At 46.2% G+C, this 18,031-nt stretch overlaps 1 protein-coding gene across 1 annotated transcript; it reads left to right on the top strand.

Annotated features, from left to right (window-relative positions):
* The first annotated feature begins 2,202 nt into the window (after positions 1–2,202).
* On the top strand, positions 2,203–13,115 carry ISL1 (ISL LIM homeobox 1). The gene is made up of 6 exons (XM_043887837.1): positions 2,203–3,213; positions 4,045–4,234; positions 6,938–7,197; positions 9,005–9,291; positions 10,515–10,682; positions 12,731–13,115. Exons 1-6 carry the CDS (start codon positions 3,186–3,188, stop codon positions 12,845–12,847), a joined length of 1,050 nt encoding a protein of 349 aa, XP_043743772.1. The 5' UTR covers positions 2,203–3,185; the 3' UTR covers positions 12,848–13,115.
* The last annotated feature ends 4,916 nt before the right edge of the window (positions 13,116–18,031 follow it).

Raw genomic sequence — 18,031 nt, 5'->3', positions numbered from 1 at the left:
CAGATGCCACAGGCTTACATAGAACTTAATAAATCTCAGCATCCTTTTTATATTCAAGGACACTAACGTATATTTGAAGTGGCCTGGAGGTAATGGTAACTAAGTACTCATATTCTTCTTTTCTTTCTCATCAGTAGAGGGGCTTAGAGAGGGGATTCACAAAACTGCTGTTTTTAAGGGTAGATTTTTTTTTGACCTAACAGAATATACAAAGGTCAAAATTGAGTCCATTTTTGACAAGAGGGTCTAATCCCCGCTTTGAACACCAGAGGTCGCTCCTGTGATCAAATACCGGGGGAAAATATTGCTAATCACAGTTTGATGTATTCTATAAAAACATTACAATTTTTTTTACAGACATATTTGCTGCATTAAACGTGTATAGAAATCACTTAAAGAAACAGGGGAATATCTGTGGCCAAATTTGAATTTCAAGGTGAAAGGGAACAATAATGCCCGCTATCCTAGCTGCGATTTTAATGCATAATTTATTAGCAACACACAGACCTCCATAGTACATCCATCGTGGAGCAATATAACTACTGCGTTTTCCTCAGATTTCTCCCTTTGACAGAGGGTATCTTCTGGATGATTTTTTTATCTCTAACAGCTTAGGAACTTCTTGAGAAAATGCTACTTATTTACAGTAACAGTATGCGCTGAAGAAAGAGAAACACCCGTTGTCTTCATTATGATGAAATTGCCAGTTACTAACCCTTTTCCTCCAAGCCACATATCAGGTTTTCTTTTTAGACTTGCTATCATCACTGGCACTAATTCTTTAGTTTGTGTGTGTGTGTGTGTGTTTGCACGCGTGCTGTCATCAGCACTAATTCTTTAGTTAGTCTGTGTGTCTGTGTGTGGTTGAAGAAGGATGGATAGTGAGGGTGCTTTCTGGGTCTCAAATATAAGTCATCAGGCTTCTGGCAGCTCCCGTTGCTTAATTCCATGTTACAAAGGTGGCATGATGGAATATGATTGGTTAAAATTCTCTATTTACTTTCTGGGGATATAGTACCTTTAAAAAAACAAAACAAAACTAGTGTCAACTTGGTTATCTGTACAGGAAACATGCCCATATACTGGGATGATTTGCTTCATGTAGTCATTATCAGCATCAGTTTTACCAAAGCAGCCTGACAAAAGACTCCACGCATATAATACCGGAGACACTAGAAAACTATGAGCAAAAACCAAAAACAGAAACATCCTGCCCCTCCCCCAACCTGGTAAATGTATCAACATCTAACTTTCGATTTCACACACCCACACTGATATAACTTATAATAAAAATAGAAGGGATGTGATCCAGTTAGAAATTTTCCTTGAGAGAAAACAAAAGCATGTTCTTGGTAAAGCCCCAGCCACATCACCAGTAAATTCAGCATCTTTGCTTCTCTCTGCGCTCTGGAGAAGCATACCGCTGTAAACCGAGCCACTCAGGCCGGTGGAGGGCTCACAGCTCTTATCGAGAGCTAGATCTGATGAATGATACAAAGAAAGGAGTTTCCTAACACACCGGGTTTTCTCAAGGCAATGAGACACCGAAATTAAACCTGCTACTGCGTGCATTTGCGGACCTTTTCAGATAAAACTGGCAGTCACACTAGGTAAGGAATCAATGTTTAGAAGCTTTTGGAGATGCGGACGGGGAGGGGGGGGATTCTTCGTGGCCTCCCTATGACTTTGTTTTGGGGAGACAGTAAGATATGATGGGAACATGTAAGAAATTATTCAAGAGGGTTACCGGCGAGTTGAAGTCAACCTTCTTCTCTCTCCAGATTGTTTCTCGAGAGAAAATGATAAGGTAAACACAGCCGGTGAAATGAAATAGGTATTTCGCTGTTCTTCTGTGTTAGACCCCTCCCTACTCACGCCCTTAGATTGACGCATTTTTAAAATCTCTAGAGACGTGGAGACTTGTCCTTACAATGATCTACACACCACCAGCTAACTGCACAAGGTTGCTTAAAAACAAAAGGCAGGAGACCGGCAGAGAGAGGAATCGGATAGGCGTCATAGTTTTGCAAACTTTAAACTACTAGAAGACCACTTTGCACTTAGGCTTCGTGTTAGTTCTAAAGTTAAACTGCAAAGCAGACCCCACGGGTCCGAAAGAGAGAGAAGTCCGCGGAGTCAACTTGGTTATACCTGGGAACTTCCAACCTGATTCTGCGCTTAGGTAAGAAGCGCCCCTTTACCCCCACCCCGCGTTTCTGGAGATCTGAGGTAAGGGGTAACGGGGTACTGGGGTAGCAGCAGCGAACAATTCCTCTGGGTCCCTTCATCCCAGGACCGGAGTCTTCCCCTAGGCAGCTCCCAGCGCGCCACGCGCAGACAATTCGGGAACTCACCCGCCCTGGCAACCATGCCCGGCCGGGCCCGGAGCTGTCTGCCAAAGCGCGAGACCAAACCGAGCCAAACGGCCTGTTCCAAGTCGCCCTTTTCCTAAAGTCCGGAAGGGTCCTCGTCATCTAGAACACCTACCCACCAGCCACTCGCCACCGGAGGCGGAAAAGCGAGCCCCGCGCGCAACGCGGCCAGCCGGACTGCGGGGACCCCAGGAGCGCAGGGCGGAGGAGCAGCGCGACAGGAGGCGAGGGCGCTGGCGGCGCGGCCGGCTAGGAGCAAGGGGGAAGGCGGGGCAGAAGGAGGAGAAGGAAGGCCAGAAGCCAGGGCGGCCGGGCCGCCGGAGCACCGGGGGAGAGCGGTCTGAGCCCCGAGCGAGTCGCCTCGGGAGCCCTAACCGTCTCCCGCGGGCTTGCCGAACCGTCAGTGGCGCACCGCGGCAGCGAGGCTGAAATATGATAATCAGAACAGCTGCGCCGCGCGCCCCGCAGCCAATGGGCGAGGCGCTCGCCTGACGTCCCCGCGCGCTGCGTCAGACCAATGGCGATGGAGCTGAGTTGGAGCAGAGAAGTTTGAGTAAGAGATAAGGAAGAGAGGTGCCCGAGCCGCGCCGAGTCCGCGCCGCCGCAGCGCCTCCGCTCCGCCAACTCCGCCGGCTTAAATTGGACTCCCCGATCAGCGAGGGCGCGGCGCAGCCGGGCAGCGGGCTCTCTCAGCCTTGGCAACCCCAGGGGCCACTGTTTCCCACTTAGCCACAGCTCCAGCATCCTCTCTGTGGGCTGTTCACCAACTGTACAACCACCATTTCACTGTGGACATTACTCCCTGTTACAGATATGGGAGACATGGGAGATCCACCAAAAAGTAAGAAGCGATTTTACCTTGTGGGGCTCGGTGCTGTTCTTGTGCGGGGGTCTCTCTCTCAGGCACGGGTGCCAAGGGCTCTTCGGAGTTGGAGTCATTGCTTGGAGAGAGAGAGAGAGAAGGTGGCTGTTTCTTGTTGCCGCCACGCCTGCATGCTTGCTGTCGGTTCCGATCTTCGGGGAAACTGATCGTACCTTGTGTTTGAATTCGCCTGCGCGTCCTCCAAAACCTTAGCCTTCCGGTGCTAAGCGGCGGTTTTCTCCTTGGGACTCCGGAGCTCTCCGAGAAGGTTATTCTGTTGCAAAGATATGCCTGCACGTACAATACCCGGAGATGTGAATTAGCATTAGACTTGCAAAAGAGAACGAGTGACAACTGTATTGATGTCTGCTCTTGCTAACAATATCCAGTCCTATGTGCTATTTAAGAGCGTGCTTCATGGAAAATATAGACATCCCTGCGTTCACTTAACGCTTCTAGTCAAAACCTTTTCTTTGACTTGACTTATCCATAATCTTTCCCAATGATTATGGCAAAGAGGGAGGAGGGAGGGAAAAGAAATACAAAATGAACGGGTTTGATTGCGTGCTAGGCTTGCAAATGCAGACTATTCAAATCTGCATTTTATATATATTCCACCTCCTTTTAAAAATGAGTCAAGGTTTTGATGGCACACTTCAATTACCATCCCAAAGTGCAATACTCTTTAAAAAAAAGGAAAAAAAAAAAAAAAACTCCCAGAGTACGCCCTATAAGAGAACGACACTAAAAGTGTGTTTATCTCTGTAGGAAGTAAACGGTTAGTCAATCATGTATTTATTTTCATTTCAGAAAAACGTCTGATTTCCCTGTGTGTTGGTTGCGGCAATCAAATTCACGATCAGTATATTCTGAGGGTTTCTCCGGATTTGGAATGGCATGCGGCATGTTTGAAATGTGCGGAGTGTAATCAGTATTTGGACGAGAGCTGTACGTGCTTTGTTAGAGATGGGAAAACCTACTGTAAAAGAGATTATATCAGGTACGCCATTTATACCGTTTACTTAATTTTGTGAGAGTCCCCTTCCTCTCCCCATTCGTTATTTATTATTTTGTGTGGCTTTGTCTTTTGCTAGAGTATGCCTTAATGGGTACTAGCGTGCAGAAATTACCCCTGTAAATGTAATACTTAAATTAAACTATGCTGTTCATTTTACTTTTCAGGGGAAAAAAATGAGACTCAATAGTGGCTTTCAAAAATAATGTGGTTTGAAGCTTTGTTTAATTGCTTTTGGAATTTGTGATGCTGAAATTATTTTCCTGTTACCCTCCCCCTTCCAAAACAAACTTAAAAAATACAGTATGGATAAGTTGGGGTTTCTAAACTTTTTTTAAAAGGTTGGATTTTATTCTATCATACAGTGGTTTTCCTTTTTATTTTAATTCAGTATTTTATTAGAAACTGCCAGATTATTTGAAGATGTCAATGCAATAGGTAAAATAAAAGTTTGACCTAGGCATGTTTAAAAGTATACTTTGCAAGAGCAAATAGAGGTGTTGCCCTTTACTTTTTGGGTAAGGGATCCTGCTTGGAAAATTTAAAAAGCAACCCAAATATTCTCTGTAAAAACGACCCAGAGATTTAATCTTTTTAAATATTAACCCTTTGGTGACATATGACTGTCTTCTTTCTTATCTTATCTGAGCTGATGAACTAGACAGAGCAGATCAAATTGCCCATCATCTGTCTATGAACAATCGGTATATTTAGATAATTGAACGGCTTCCTTTCTCACATTAAAATCTGGTTACTGATAAAATGAGCGAATTGCCCTCACTGACAAGAATAAAACCACATAAGGAATGTCCTGAATTTTTTTCTATCAATTTATTCTGCATCTAAACTTCATGCGTTGCCAATCTCAAATTTTCTGACTTGTGTATACATACGTCAGAAAATTCATTTTCTGCCTAAGGAAGGAAGTAGAATTTCCAAAGAAAATATTATTGTTTTAAGAACAAAACAGAAGAGATAACACCTTCATTATTACGTTGAATAATACAAAATATTATCTTTAAAAATAAATTGTCCAGTGGCTATTAACAAGTAATTAGCTTTGGAAGTTACAGAATTTATGGAGCTGAGAACTTAAAGTTTAGTTAGGATTTAAGTATGCAGTTAACGATTTTTTTTCTGCTCACTCGGTGTTCAGTATTTTTTCTTATTTTCAAACCATGAAGTAGAGAGCAGAATTTTATTAGATAAAGGTGAACAGTGCAGGGGGGAAAGTTTATTAGTACTTTGGTGGTGGGAGAGGAGAATGAGAGCAAAGAGGGGAAGTGGGGCGCTGGAGGAAGGGGGAGGGATTTTCCCAATTGTTTGGTCACAGGCAAGGTAAAGTCCTCATCCTATGAAATGGCAGATCTCACATGGAGTAGGCGGAGGGAAGGAAAACTTTTGAATCTACCTTCTAACCTCTGACAAATGAGCCGTTTTCAATTGTTTACTTGATTGGTGTATGAGCTCCGGATTCTGGAGAGGGGGCCACTGCAGAAGTATCTTTACTCCTGTGGGGGTCGTGTTTTGCTCAGCTGTATTCAGACCTGCATGTGCCTATTTCTGCAGACATGCTTGTGGAAGGAACCAATTGCTTTTACCTTTTCTTCTCCACTCTTTCAACTGTGTGTGTGCGCGCGCGCTCGCCCGCGTGCAACTGTGTGTGTCCCTTTGAAATCCTGTGGTTGTAAGAGGAGAACAGAGAGACTGTTGAGATTTCCCAAAACCTTTCTCCCCTTGGGGGAGCGAGGTTCACCCCACTGCCCCTCTTCGTGTGGGTCTTTGCCTGTCCTCCATTCTCTGTTTGTAGGAATGCCCCCGCTCTGGTTATTAGTGATACGGGGAGAGGGGGCCAGGGTAGGGCGTCTAGATGGAACCTACAAGGATTGTCTGTTGGCAAGGAAAGGTGAGCGGCAAGGAAGACCTTAGAAATGGGTCTTTTCATTTTTCTGGCAGGTCAGGATTCTCAGACAGACAGAAATAGAGGTAGATGTTTCAGCGACTGGATAAAGATGGAAGGAACCCAAGCAGATTAAAATAATAATAAGAGGAAGAATGGAGAGGAAACTTTCTGTTAACATTTCTGCCTGAGGAAAAAATCTTTAGCTGGGGAAACAGCAATGGGCTCCTGATGCAGAAAGGACTCTGGAAACCCTCAGAGGTTTCATTTTGTTCTAATACCCATGCATATGTGTCTGTTTTGTGGGGGTGACAATCTCATTTCCCAACCTCGTTTTCTTTTGAAAGGAGGATGCAGGTTGCAGTTTTAGAGACGTTTCTAGCAGCAGAAATTGGGGGATAGGAAGGTGAAAACGTGGGACCAGTGGCTCCCGGAATTCACCTCGGGATTCCTTCCTGCCAAGAGCAGCAAGAGGCACCCGGGTACTGGTCGCTGGAGCAGCCGCCCAGGCTTCCAATACATCAAACATTTCTCTCCAGTTTGGACTGGTACAGACCGAGACACAGAGGTTCATAGGCAGGGGAAACGGAACTGGAAAAGAGAGAAATCTATTCGTTTCCATCCTCCCATTTCCAGCTTGCCTGCTAATACTGATTTCAGTGTCTCAGGGCATTGTGGCCGAAGTCGCCAGCGACCCTAGACCCGGGGCAGCGCCCGCCTGAAGTGACTCCCTCTCTCTCTGCTTCCCTCCCTTCCCGGCCCCCCCCCCCCATCCCACCCCCGCGCAGGTTGTACGGGATCAAATGCGCCAAGTGCAGCATCGGCTTCAGCAAAAACGACTTCGTGATGCGCGCGCGCTCCAAGGTGTACCACATCGAGTGTTTCCGCTGCGTGGCCTGCAGCCGCCAGCTGATCCCCGGGGATGAGTTCGCGCTGCGGGAGGACGGGCTCTTCTGCCGCGCGGACCACGACGTGGTGGAGAGGGCCAGCTTGGGCGCCGGCGACCCGCTCAGCCCCTTGCACCCGGCGCGGCCGCTGCAAATGGCAGGTACTCCTGGGAGCGGAGGGAGGCCTTCCTCGGGGAGGCCGCCGCCAGGCGAGGCCAGCGCCGCGCCGCGATCTTGGGACCCACGCGGCTGCCGCTGCAGCTGCCAGTTACACGGAGGGTTCTGGGTTCGGTTTGCACAGTACTTCCCTCTTTGCGGCCAGGTTGAATGCCCTCAATGTCTCCCTTGACTCCCCTGGCACACCTACACCACACGTCTGTGTGTCGATTTGTGGGTGCCCGCGAATGTACACCGCTTGTGCACGCATGTATACACACGCCCAAACAGTACTTCCAGTTCACCTTGGCCTCCAAACCGTGGCTTTCTGACAACCGGCTTCAGCTTCCCTCCAGGTATTCTCCGCCGCTGCCTAATTAAAGGGGTGGAGCTCTGGGCCCCTGGAGCTTCCTCCTTTAACCCAATGAAGGAAGCTTAAGTCAAGTTAGACCCTCAATTCCTTTTTTCCTTGCCAACTGCCCTACACTCCAAAATATTTTTAAAGTGTATCTTCATCCCTTTGTGAGACAGGGGACCTAAAAAGATACAGTTTTAATAATTGCAAGCCTTCGCACAGAGCCGTCATTTAAAACTGTCAACAAGCTAATCTGCAGTAATTGCCTTGTAAAGGGAGCCTGCCTCTTTAAACCGTTCATTCTACTTGATTTGGTGAGAATTTCATCTTCAGGCCTGTTGCTGTGACACCGAGTTGACCTCATAGGTGTTGACCTGACCCCGGGGGTCCTGGAAAAATGCAAGATTTGTAACATACAGATTTGAGGGCCCTTGCCCCAGGAAGGAGAGTAGAAATAGAACAGGGTTGGCCCTGAGTGGGGGCCACAGGTAAGAAGGCCGACAGTGTTTCCAAACCTGCCTTCCGGTCTTGAATGGAACTGCCCTGCTGTATTTTTAAAAGTATCAATCCTCCCGGAACCCTGATGGTGAAAAATCTACAGCTCTTCCCCCTCTGCTTTCTGGCAGCTCTTAAGAATTCAGTCGGGGGTGGGGGGTGGGAGGGGTTGTGACTTAGCTTGCAGCGAAGCAAAGCCAGTGGTGGCAACCTCTGTTAGCGCAACCTGGGCTCTGCCCTGGGACACAGCGTATTGGGAAGGGGTCAGGAGCATGCCCCAGCTGTCTTTTCTCTAGAGGCCGGGCAGCTCTAAAGAGTTTCAGTTTTCCTTTTCTGGGGAGCAGATCGCATCGGGAACCATCCAGGTAGATTTAGTAGATCCAGATAGAGTAGGAAGGATCAGAAGCTGGAGAGAAGGCCGAAGTACCGAATTTCTTTATTCTCTTGACATAACTGTCCTCTGGGGACTGCTGAACTGCACGCTCTCGGGCAGAATTCTTCTCTGCCTTAGTTGCAGACATCCCACGGGGGTAGTGTCCTCGCTGTCACTGGGTGTCCTGCCTTTCCTTCCCTTGTAGGGCCTGTGAGTAGGGGGAGGGGAACCTGGGCCCCCATCTGGGTACTAGGAAAGGGGAGAATGGGGGAGAAACTAGGAAGAACGATGCCACCCCTGCTGTGAACCGGGGGACAGAACCTGAGAGATGCGCCCCTTTGCTAACTCTGCAGTGTTGACTCGAGCAGGGGCGGAGGCCGCTTTCTCGGGTCCAGACTACTCAGCATTGACCTCTTAAGATGAGAGAGCGAGATTTCATTCTCCCTTTTGCGTCCCGCACCCCCACCTCTGCCGCCTCTGCTTTTGTCTGTCGAGGTCGCAAAGCGCTGGCCATTGTCCCGTTTTCCCCGGATCGGGCGCGGGCAGGCGGGCGGCCCGGCCCGCGCTCACCGCACCCCTTGCCCCGCAGCCGAGCCCATCTCCGCCCGGCAGCCGGCCCTGCGGCCCCACGTCCACAAGCAGCCGGAGAAGACCACCCGCGTGCGGACTGTGCTGAACGAGAAGCAGCTGCACACCTTGCGGACCTGCTACGCCGCCAACCCCCGGCCCGATGCGCTCATGAAGGAGCAGCTGGTGGAGATGACCGGCCTCAGTCCCCGTGTGATCCGGGTCTGGTTTCAGAACAAGCGGTGCAAGGACAAGAAGCGGAGCATCATGATGAAGCAGCTCCAGCAGCAGCAGCCCAATGATAAAACTGTGAGTGGCCCTGGGCCGGGCAGGGAGCTCCAGGGGGAAGCCGAGGAGTGCGTGCTGTCTGCCCAGGTGGGCCAACTCTCTCCCTCCGGCTCCTGAGCAGAAGCTGGCCCTGGCGGCTTCTCACCCCCACCCGCAACCCGGGGAGAGGCCACCGCCCCCGGCCCACCCGCCAGGGCCCCAGCAGCTCCAGGAGGCCCCTCCTGCGGGATGGAGGCCCACCGGCCCCCAGCCCGCATGGGTGGGCTTTCCTGCCGTTCAATTTCTTGCCCCTGCCCCATCCCAGATCAGGAGGGGCAGTAGTCCCCACCGTGGGGGCAGAGAGGCCTTGTGCCAAACTTCTGGTTGTCAGTTCCTCAGACACCCGAGGGGAGGAAGGGAGGAATCCTTGGTTTCCTATTTAATCCAGGGTCACTCTGGGCGCCCCTTGGTGGGAGGCCTGCTGCAGAGTCCCCAGGCCAGGAAAGTCCCCGAAGGTGACCCGTGAAAATAGGACACTCTGTGCTCCAGGTTAAGCCCAGGTCTCCAGAGATGTCAGGCCCCTGGCATCCCTGGGCCAGGACAGCACCCACCAGGCAGGCCTCCTGGTTAAGTTTAAAGAGTTTTGTTTTGTTTTGTTTTTTTAGCTTTTCCTTTTTACTGCTTAGGCCCTATTTTTAAATGCCATAAAACCTGCTGTCATTAAATGTGGCAGACCAGCCAAGCCTGAGCCAGGGCACTTTCGAAGTTGGTTAGTGCGTAACAGCACAATAGCCGCCAGACTCAAATGCTTGGGAGTGGGGGTTGGCTCCCAGAGAATTGCCTGGAGAAAATCTAACCAAAAGTCTGATTCACTGAAACTGCCCAGAAAACCACCATGTCTAGAGGCTGAAGGGAGGCCAATCCTGCTCCAGCTTTCTGCTGAGATGCTGTGGCTTGGGAAGGCAGACAGGGGAAACTGAGATGACTGCTGAATATAAGGGGAAAGAAGAAAGTTGAGACAGAATTTCACTTCCTAAGGTTCAAGCATAGCTAATAGCTCAGCCCCCAGAAGCAGAAAAACAAAACGTAATAAAACAAAACTGAACCCTGGCTAATATCCATAGGTGCAGCAGATTAACTGAGTCAATAAAGGCAACTATATAGATAAGATAATACCAGGGTATATTTGTTTAGCCTGCACAGACAATGGAGGGAGGGAGTTTGCACATTAACATGTTGGGTTTGGGGGGGGGGGCTATTCACAGAATATCCAAGGGATGACAGGAACGCCCATGGTGGCTGCCAGTCCGGAGAGACACGACGGAGGCTTACAGGCAAACCCAGTGGAGGTGCAGAGTTACCAGCCGCCTTGGAAAGTGCTCAGTGACTTCGCCTTGCAGAGTGACATCGATCAGCCGGCTTTTCAGCAACTGGTAAGTGTCAGCTCCCAGAGTGGGGAGGCTGAATCTCCAAAGAAAGGAGATTCTGATCAAACTGTCACACAATTAAAGATTCTGAGGGTGGGGAGGGGGCCATTGTGGCCCCAGCACTGGGGAGAGCCAGGGGAGGCCTTGTGGAAGGAAGGAATGCAAGGACAACAGGCCTCTTGTGAGTCTATTCTATGAGACTTCGTAATTTGACCATTTACGTTGAATTTTCTATTAATCAGGCCTGCTCTTAGGGATTAGCTTCAAGGTACCTAACTCACTAGACACATGTGGGAAGGGGTGTACTGGGTTGCAGCATCATACATCTCCAACTTGTAGAGTCAAAAGGGACATTAGAGATCATCTTGGCATTTTGATCAGCAGCTAGTAAATATACTCCTTCCTCAGCTCCTAGAGAATGATCTTGTTAAGGCCCTAAATCAAGGTGACTATAATAATAATCAATGTTGTAATACATAATCAATTTTATTATCAATGGTTAGCGGGCACCCATAGTTGCAATTTTCAAATATATCAATAAAGAGTTCAGTTATTCAGAGATGTGACTGATGCTTTTTGTAACTATATCCCTTTCTGGGACTGTTATCTTAATCTAAAATGTTGAACTGCTTAAACATTTTTTTAGGGTATAAGTTCAAATAGCATACACAGTCATATTCTGTGGGGCATGTATAGCAAAAGGAACCAGAATTCTATCAATCAGATAAGAATATAAAAGCCTCTCAGCATTAATATGTTTTACACATCCAGAGAAGAGAAAATCAACTCACTTACACATCCAGAGAAAAGAAAATCAACTTTCACCTACAAAAAGCTTAAGGGTAAAGATAACTAAGATTATTAAGTGTATGTCCTTGTGATATGACATTATGTTCATAAGGTTTTTTTTTTTCTTAAATAATAATCAGCCCTATAGAATCTTGTTCTATAAAACATGATCCATCCTAAAAACTTGTTCCCTTCTTTGAAAATAAAGCTTGAATTGAGGTTAGTATTTTACCCTCACATTTACCTGGCGGGCATTTTCTTTCTTTGTGGCAACAGTTGGGTAATGGACCACAGGCAGTGCATTAAAAAGGGCCTGGCCCAGGTGTCTGTTTGCAAATGGGCCAGGCTAAAGGAGGCAAATTTGAAAAGTTCCTTGACAGTCACAGTGGGAAAGTTCAATAAGGTAGGAAGAAAGGTAGACCCTGGAATTAGGAAAAAGAGCTGATTTTTAATGTCACGCTAATCTTGCCAGTTATTTGGATCATAGAAGGCAGGTAAGGGGAGGTTTCGGGGCAGCCAAGCATTTGCACCTTCTGAATCTTTAGTGTCAGCTGAGAGCAGCCAAAGAGTGGGGGGGAGTGTTGAGAGCAGAGTGGAGAAGAAGGTTTACAGCAGCAACACAATACTTTGGACTTAAGAGAAGGAGCCAGATATTTATAATGTGGGTGACGTTATAATATATGGGTCTCCTCTCGGAAGGAAGAGCCTGACTGAAAGAGAAAAAGAGGCCAAAAGCCAGCAGGACCAACAAGAAGGAAGAAAGCCCCTGCTGTGAACTCTCTGAGGAGTTAATCATTGTTCTCTGGAGCCTCCTCTGAATCTCCCGTCACAGGATCTAAGCGTTGTGTTATGGATTTTTCAACTCGAGAAGAGAGGCTTTGATGCCTGGAGACTGAGAACTCGCCTGCTCCCAGGGCAACATGTAGCCAGCAGGATAATTTTATTTTCAGCGTGCATGGTAGAGTTGCAATGCCATTTTACAGCGGGAAACACATTTGTTCTTAAATAATTTAATGCAACATAATGTTGGGAATTCAGTTTCATTTAAAACAGAGATCTCTTGGAAGATGGGAAAGTGAGAGGATTTCTTCTTTTTTTTTTTCTTATAGGTTTTCTTTAAGCCTGTTAAAATTCAGTTATATATGCGGATATCTCTATATCTATCTGTCTACACACACACACACACACACACACAAGACGAGTTTATAATCCTTTTGTGAATATGATCATAGCCTCCTTTATTCATGTCTCAACCTTCTGTGCAGGTTAATTTTTCAGAAGGAGGACCGGGCTCTAATTCCACTGGCAGTGAAGTGGCGTCGATGTCCTCTCAGCTCCCAGATACACCTAACAGCATGGTAGCCAGTCCAATTGAGGCTTGAGGAACATTCATTCAGACGTATTTTTTTTTTTCCCTGTTGGAGAAAGTGGGAAATTATAATGTTGAACTCCGAAACAAAAGTATTTAACGACCCAGTCAATGAAAACTGAATCGAGAAATGAATGCTCCATGAAATGCACGAAGTCTGTTTTAATGACAAGGTGATATGGTAGCAACACTGTGAAGACAATCATGGGATTTTACTAGAATTAAAACAGCAAACAAAACCCAAACCCAACATAACGCTATCCAATGACCTTAGGAGTACTGAAAGAAAAAAAAGACGTTTTTGAAACGTAGAGGATTTATATTCAAGGATCTCAAAAAAAGCATTTTCATTTCACTGCACATCTAGAGAAAAGCAGAAATAGAGATTTTCTAGTCCATCTTATTCTGAATGGTGCTGTTTCTATATTGGTCATTGCCTTGCCAAACAGGAGCTCCAGCAAATGAGCAGGAAGAGAAACTGGCCTCTCTGGCTGAAAGAGTCCTTTCAAGAAGGTGGAGCTGCTTGGTTTGCGATGTTTTTAGTTGACTTTAACAAGGGGTTAATTGAAATCTTGGGTCTCTAGCATGTCCTGTAGCTGATTTCTTTTTTCCTTTTGCCCCCCCTCCTTTTTTTTGAGATCCATCCTCTATCAAGAAGTCTGAAGCGACTTTAAAGGTTTTTGAATTCAGATTTAAAAACCAACTTATAAAGCATTGCAACAAGGTTACCTCTATTTTGCCACAAGCGTCTCGGGATTGTGTTTGACTTGTGTCCGTCCAAGAACTTTTCCCCCAAAGATGTGTATAGTTATTGGTTAAAATGACTGTTTTCTCTCTCTCTGGAAATAAAGAGGAAAAAAAGGAAACTTTTTTTTTTGTTTGCTCTTGCATTGCAAAAATTATAAAGTAATTTATTATTTATTGTCGGAAGACTTGCCACTTTTCATGTCATTTGACATTATTTTTTGTTTGCTGAAGTAAAAAAGAAAACGATAAAGGTTGTACCGTGGTCTTTGAATTATATGTCTAATTCTATTTGTTTTGTCTTTTTTTTTCTTAAATATTATGTGAAATGAAAGCGCCATATGTAGAATTATATCTTCAGGACTATTTCACCAATAAATGTTTGGCATAGATAAATAAATAAATGCAATGATCCAGGGTCCCTCTTTTATATGTTTACAAGTTAAGTCATTAAAATGTCTGAAATTAAGGACTGCATGTGAATCGGGTAAACAGACATACAATAGGTGTGATATTTTATTGCAAATAGTTAAGGTGGAGCTTGCAAATTTGCATTTCAATAGTTGGGGAAAACTGGTGGTAAGCTTACAACTCACAGCTGCGGTAATGTTATTGGCTTTTTGAAAATATCCTCAGTCTTGTTCCCCACCTTTCTTTCCTCTTTTCTAGCCCTACCCTCCATCCTTGCCACCCCACCCAAAATAGGAAGAAGGTCCTGCTTAAAAAGGATTTTGATCGAGTCACTATTATCTTAGAGTGCTTTCTACCAAAGTCGCCTGCTTAGGATTATTGAAATGACCCATATTTCAAGTATAAGCTCTCGCTAAAAGAGAGGCTTTCTGCCTAGCCAGGGAAGTATGACCATTATTTACCAGTGGCGGCTGTCAGCCGATAGAGAAATGCTGCTTTATTTGCGCAGAAGACCAGGCCAAGAGAGGGGAGTTTTCTCACCAATTCCCAGACGAGCCAGCGTGGGTCTTTCCTTTGCCTCTCCCTCCCACCGCCGCCTCCAACTTGTTTCCTACCCGCCCCCTCGCTTTCTCTCTTTCTCCCCCAACTCCGATCCCCCAAACCTTAGGAGGATGATGGGCTAGGGTGGAGAAGAGCTGCGGGGGCTCGGTCGGGAGCCGCCTTCTAAGGCCAGGGGTCCGCGTCGCGTGCTCCGCCGCCCCGTCGGCGGTCTGAGTTTCGTGGACGTGCGCGCTCACACCTTTCCCGCTGGCGTTGGGCCGAACCTCCTGTGCTAGAGGCAGAACCCAGGGAGGGAGAAACGGCCCTGCTGGAAATCAGCAGGCTTCTCGGTTCGTTTGCGGGTTTAGAGCTAGGATCTGGGGCTCTACCCTATCCCCTCTGCTCCCCACCCCCTACCATGCTACCCTGGCTCTTTAGAAACGGGATGCATTTGTATGCGCGAGTGTAATGCCTTTTTAAACATCTGACAACTCGTAATAAACACGAAAGCTGACGTACCCTCGTCGTGTGTCTCGTGGCGTGCGCCCCTGCGGACCCTTGGCGAGTGGGGCAGAGGCCGGGCTGGAGCCGGAAGAGCCCCGCGGCTCCCCACCTCTCAAGTCGCTTTCACCCGCTCCAAACCTGCCGCAAGTCGGGAAACGAGCTTCAATTAGGCTTTTGTTTGGCCTCGTTCTACATAACGGGTTAATTACAGGCTCTAACGTGGGGGCAGAGAGAAAACAAACTTTGCATTGAAAATGCTACAGTGCATTAGACATGCCCGTTGATTACTTTGATTGTTGTGTCTAATTCTTGACAGAGGGGTAATAATTTGGCCGGCAGTAATAATGGCTTGTAGTCATCTGTTGAGAAAAACAGGAGTTATGTCTTATCTCACAGGGATCGAGAAAGGCTTCCCCCTCTTCTTCTTTTTTTTTTTTTTTCTTCCTTTTCTTTCCTGTCTCCTCTCCTCTCTTGCACCGAACTGGACTTTTCCAGCTTCCCATTCACTGTTTCTATTCACCTGTCTTTTCGATTTTCCTTTTTCCTCACCGTCATACCTGGGATATGTGCAAGGATGGCAGGTACAACATGAATACTGGCGTCAGGAGCCCAAAGTTATCCATTGCTGAGGTCCTGGTTTGAAAACTAAGTCCTCTTCCCCAGGCATAGCCTTTAGTAGACACTTGAAAACCTTAGGGCTTAGAGAAGGGGGGAATTAGGATTTGCAGTGGAGGTACTTAAGTGAGGCACACATCTTTGTGATAGATTTTCATGCTGACATTTATTTCTAAGATTAAGTGTGTGAGGTAGGGGGTAAGGGGAGATACTATTGTATCTCCTGTGTAGATATCTTGTCTATTCTGAAGTCCACAGCTCCAGTTTAAGTACTGTAATTTGGGAGGAAAGTGTTGAATGATTTTGTTTCACTTGCTAGATTCAAGATATTTGCTGCCTGTTGGCTAAGGATGGATTGACTGGTCGATAGCATTCCAGTTCTTGTATTATTCATATGAAAGGTGTGTTCCCTTCTAGACTCCTCAGCGTGTTCTCTAAAACATGTAGCTGAGATGTCTTCTTGTTTGCAAACCATCTTCAGCACATACTCTCCTTTTCCCTGCACACCTCTGGAGACCAAGTTTTGAGTGGTTCTCTTCTAATGAAATTCCTCCTGTTTGCCATTATCTTTGATCCTCCCTCCCCTTATTACTCTGAATTCTTCCTTCTGGACATTATGACTCATTTCCTCCAGCTTCTGCAGGCTAAAATTGAATGCAACCAAAAAAACACCCAGGACACTCTTCTTAAATCAGGGAATCCATATCAACATCTATACTCAAAACAACTGGATTTTTTTCTCCCTATTGTTTCAGAGCAATAACATCCTGTATTACAGTTTACTATATCTGTCTTTCCCTTTCATCAAATGGACCTGGGTTTTCTTTTAGAAAAAAAAAAAGGTCCTCTCTAAGTTAGAATCCTTTTTGAAGAGATTTTTTTTTCTAGGTTGAAATAACACTTTGGGTTATTTAAGATTCTGTGTGGGTGTGTGTACCTATTTCCCAATTCACAACTTTTTTGGAATTCAAGATTTTGTGATGGTCTGCTGCTTTTCACTCTGATCAACTTGTTAAACTCATCTATTGACTTCCTTTCTGGTCTGTCTTTTGACTAAAAGAGACAATGTGCTTTTTAAGGTACCTCAAAGTACTTGATATTTTTCTAGCACCTTGAATTTTTAACCCTTAAAATCAGTCTCATTGAAATATCTTAAAAATCCCATGTGCATTTTCCCTTTTTCTTTTTCTTAAAAAAGAGGGGGGAAAAAAAGTAAAAACTAGTTCCAAACCACCAGAAGAGCTAAGTTTGAATGAAACCCAGCCAGTTTGGGTCTAATCTCACCCCTAATACAAGTAAACTATCTGAGCAGAAAGTACTTATTTTCTTGTCTGTAAAGTTCAGTTTAGTCCACTTTTGTAAAGGAGATTTATAATCCAAATTATGCTTGGGTTCTATTCATTAAGGACTATTTACTTCCTCGCTGCTAATCAACAATTAAAGATTTTGTCACAACATGGCAAGTCAAATTTTCTTTGTGGGCACTGGGAGAAAGGGAGAGAGGATTTTTTTCTTTTTTCTTTTTTTGTCTTTAAAGTGTTACTTTCAAAAATGACTCCAAATCCTGAATTCTCATTAATTATTTAAAATAAAAGCAATTAACTTGTACAGTGTGAGTTGGTGTTTTTAAAGTAAAATGCAAGTAGTTAATTCAGAGCGCTGGCAGCCGATTCTGTTTACTGATCTTTTCTGATTGTTGTTTTCTTGATAACCGAGCAAGCCACTGAATGGCTGTTTGAGCCCAGGCGCCACAAACATAAACTTCACAGCTTACAATGTCCCAAGTCGTGATGGAGGATCTCTCCACACCTCCCGGAGACTTCTGAAGTGTAGACAGAGAAGTTGGCTCTCGGGGAGCGAAGGAGGGGGAGGGGCGGGAGGGCAGGCTGCTGAGTGTTTGCTGGGAGCATTGTTACTATCACATCCTTTAATTTTTATGGCGCTTAAGCTGTTGGCTCAGCGAAGCCAGTCTCTGTGCCTTGGAGAAGCCAGGCTCTCCCAGGAACCGCACTTAAAGGCTACTTGATTCTTTTAAATTTTTTCTGCATAATTATGCCTCTGCAAAAGCGTTCAGCAATGATAAGCAAAGCGTTCTAAAAAGAAAAGCATTTTCCCCCCAAAAGAGGATGCCTATGATTTTGGGGGGTGGGGCATGGGGGTAGGGGGATTGTGGGGTAAAATTGCTTTTCACCAGGTGGGAAGAAAGGCACCTTGACCTGGGCTTTAGGACAGCCCCAGGCAGATTCTGTTCAGCCACCCTGCACGCCTAGGACACTCTTTCCCTTCCACTGAACAAAAATTAGTGCTCATTTTAAGGCGATGTGATTTGTGGACTTGATTGAATTGCAACTCATTTTTCCGGTCTTTCTAGTGGGTTCTCCCC

This window comes from Cervus elaphus, chromosome 25, assembly GCF_910594005.1.
Source record: "Cervus elaphus chromosome 25, mCerEla1.1, whole genome shotgun sequence".
Classification (NCBI taxonomy): Eukaryota; Metazoa; Chordata; class Mammalia; order Artiodactyla; family Cervidae; genus Cervus; species Cervus elaphus.
This window is presented reverse-complemented; position numbering and strand designations above follow the sequence as displayed.